The 3,410-nt window shown below is 60.9% G+C and overlaps 1 protein-coding gene across 1 annotated transcript; it reads left to right on the top strand.

Annotated features, from left to right (window-relative positions):
- Nucleotides 1-2,636: 2,636 nt before the first annotated feature.
- On the top strand, nt 2,637-2,873 carry LOC104540932 (inhibin beta C chain-like). Its single transcript, XM_010184853.1, has one exon. The coding sequence runs from the start codon at nt 2,637-2,639 to the stop codon at nt 2,871-2,873; it is 237 nt and encodes a 78-aa protein (XP_010183155.1).
- The last annotated feature ends 537 nt before the right edge of the window (nt 2,874-3,410 follow it).

The raw sequence follows: 3,410 nt of genomic DNA, 5'->3' as shown, positions 1-3,410 counted from the left end.
TGCGGGATCACGGGGGCGTTTATCTCGCCCGGGATCAGCCAATATTTGTGGCCACATCAGGAGAAAGAGCCTTTCCTCACTTTCTGCTCCCGTGGAGCCCGGCGCTGCTGCGCTGCCGCTGCGCTCTGCTCTCCTGGCCCTAGCGCCGCTGTCCCGGTTTGACTTCATCTTATCGGACTGTGGAGGAACGCTGTTTGCCGAGAACTCCCCAAGCTGTCACCTCCCGCCACCGGAGATGACAGCCACGGTGGCTTTCCTGCTTCTGAGCCTTCTGAGGACGGCAGCTACCAAGGGAGTGTGGTGCCCGACCTGTGGGCTGGCAGCCCTGGCCCCCACTGCCCCCCGGGCCGTCCTCCTCGCCCCGGCAAAGCTCCAAGCTCCGCTTGCCAGACAGGCCCAACATCACCCAGCCCACGGCCAGGGGGGCCCTGCAGACCGCTCTCCGCAGGATGCATGCGCAGCGCGTGGACGTGGCCGTCTCCCCAGGGACGCCCGGTGACGGCAGCGTCCTACACCCGCGTCCCCATCTGGGTGTGCAGGAGTATGAGATCTTGAGCTTTGCTGAGTCAGGTCTGTACAGACCCCGCATCCCATGGGCGCGGTGGGATGGATCCGGAGGTGGAGGGCATGGAGGGAAGGAAGGTTTTGGCTGGGGGAAAGTGGTGAGAGGTTTCCTCCTCTGCACAAACATTTCAGAAGCTCTGCACAGGGGCATCACGCTCCTGTGAGCAATGCCAGCCCAGTGGGCACGCTGCTGCTGAGAGCACTGGTGATGAGAGGCTGTGTCCAGAACCTCTGCGTCCACGTGCTGAGCTTACCCCAGCCACCCACCCCTTGCCACTACTGAGGTTGGGGCCCCTCTCATTTACGTGTGGGGCAAGGGGGTGGGCGCAGGAACAAAGACAGACTGCTATATCGTGAGAATTTGGTCTCCACTTCTGTTGAACCCTCTCAACTTGTGCTAGAGGTGGAGGGGTCAGATGGCCATGTTTTTCAAGCCATGATTTTAAGACTAGATTGCCTATGAGCCCGCAGCATGTGGACTTAGGTCTCCGGAGCTCCTCTGCTCCCTGCACTCAACTGTGTCTCCACTTCCTACCTAAAGTGGTGGGAGAGAGCTCCCCAAAACATGCTTAGGGGTCCTGACAAGTATCACTGGAAAAACAGGGTCCTGTACCCCTGACTTTTCCCAGACCTTTGGAAAGAAGCCTAATTGCTGCTCCATCCTGCAGAGCATCCTTCTGCACCATCCCTTTGCCCAAGCCAAAGTGCTGCTTGTGGAGGGGTGGGGGGCACACACTCCCCTTGCTCCCTGTGTGTGGGATAAAGGAGGCTCTGGGGATGATGCTCCTCCTCGCTGCATCGTGTTCCCATACATGAGGACAACACGAAGTTGTCTCCTGGAGCATTTGCTGGGAGCGGAGGAGCTGGTGTGAGCCACGGAGCTGAGCCCAGCCTCTTGCTGCTCTGTGCCAAGGTTGTGTCCTCATGGGCAGAGCTGTGCCAAGGAGCCCAGCGCTGCTCTCACGGTCCTCGTTGGCCCTCGCTTTTTGAGGAGGAGAGGCAGCTCTCAGCAGCAGCAAGGGTAGGACACGCTGGAGCAATGGCTTCACCCAAGGAAAGCAGAGGTAATCCTGGAGGTGCGAATCAGCGCGACTGCCTTGAATCCAAGGCTAGTTTACATAGCCAGATAACTTACTCCAAAATCCTCCAGCAGCTCCACTGACAAGGGGGATCTCAGGCCAGAGGAGGTGGGACCAAACCTGGCTGCTGCTGCATTCAGCACTCGGCCCAGATGCTGCCACTTTAGAGCAGCTTAAGGAGGAGCAGGGAAGCGAAGTCCCCTCAACCCTGCTCCCTGGTTTGGAAATGCCTCACATTTGCTCTGACTCTGGCCAGGGGAGCCCCCCCTTCTCCCTTCTCCTCCTGACTCTGCTCTCGGTGCTGTGCACAGGCTCCTCCACCTCCCGCAGCGCCCGCCTGCATAAGCGGATGGGGAGCACTGAGATCCTGCGAGCCACCCTGCACCTCTTCTGGGCAGCCCCTGGCCCCGGGACACATCCCGTCACCATCAGGCTCCTGCAGCCAGACCCAACGAGGCTGAACGTGACCGTGGCCAGTGAGACACGGCTGGAGGTGCACAGACCCGGCTGGGCCACGCTGGACGTGGGTCGAGCCATCCAGAGCCTCTTTGGCCAAGGGAGCCAGAGTCTCACTGTGGAGCTGGAGGTGGCAGAGGACTGGGGGGCTCCCCTCCTGGCTGGCCACAACGATTCCCACTGGCCGTTTGTGGCAGCCCAAGCCCGGGTCAGGACACCTCGGCGGGTCCAGCGGCGCGGCATTGATTGCAGCGGGGACTCTCGGATGTGCTGCCGCAAGGAGTTCTTCGTGGAGATCGGCTGGGAGGACTGGATCATCCAGCCAGAGGGCTACCACATGAACTACTGTGCAGGGCTCTGCCCCCTGCATGTGGCCGGCATCCCCGGCCTGGCCGCGTCCTTCCACACAGCCGTGCTCAACCTCATCAAAGCCAACAACGCAGACGCAGCCACGGACTCCTGCTGCGTCCCCACGCAGCGTCACCCCCTCTCTTTGCCGGCTGGGAGGACTGGATCATCCAGCCAGAGGGCTACCACATGAACTACTGTGCAGGGCTCTGCCCCCTGCATGTGGCCGGCATCCCCGGCCTGGCCGCGTCCTTCCACACAGCCGTGCTCAACCTCATCAAAGCCAACAACGCAGACGCAGCCACGGACTCCTGCTGCGTCCCCACGCAGCGTCACCCCCTCTCTTTGCTCTACTACGACCGGGACAGCAACATTGTCAAGACCGACATCCCTGACATGATTGTGGATGCCTGCGGTTGTACCTGAGCGCTGGCTGAGGAGGAGGGAGGGCAGGACCTGTGCTGTGCAGGGCTCTCCTCCTCCTGGCCCCTCTCTGGCAGAGTGAGACCTGGTGAGGTGCTGAGAGATGAGAACCATGCCAGGGTGTTTTCTCCTCCTGAAGTTGAAGCATCAAAGGGTGATGCTGAATCTGCAGGTCCTCTCCTCCCTCACTTCCCCCTTCAGATCTGCCCATGGATTCCTCTCTGCCCATGAGCCACGGCCTCTGAGACCATCTCCTGATGGACACCAGCCCCTTCTCCCTGCAGGACTCTGCAGAGCACAACCCCCTGCTGCTGGTCCCAGTCCTCAGTGCTGCAGCACCAACATGAGCTCTCCAGGTCCCAGCAGCAGCCACCCCAGGCTGCTGAGGAAGAAGAAAGCTGAAAAGATGCTGGGGAATGGCAAGGCCAGAGTGGAGAGAGCCACATCCACAGTGTCCCACTCCTCAGCTGGACATGAGGGGAGTAAAGGGGGGTGAGGAAGGGGAAATTTGTCCCAGTGTGAGGGAAGCGTCTCCCTCTC

Source organism: Mesitornis unicolor, unplaced genomic scaffold (genome assembly GCF_000695765.1).
Source record: "Mesitornis unicolor isolate BGI_N332 unplaced genomic scaffold, ASM69576v1 scaffold36515, whole genome shotgun sequence".
NCBI classification, from domain to species: domain Eukaryota; kingdom Metazoa; phylum Chordata; class Aves; order Mesitornithiformes; family Mesitornithidae; genus Mesitornis; species Mesitornis unicolor.
The sequence above is the reverse complement of the archived record's forward strand: the minus strand, read 5'-3'. Positions and strand labels throughout refer to the sequence as shown.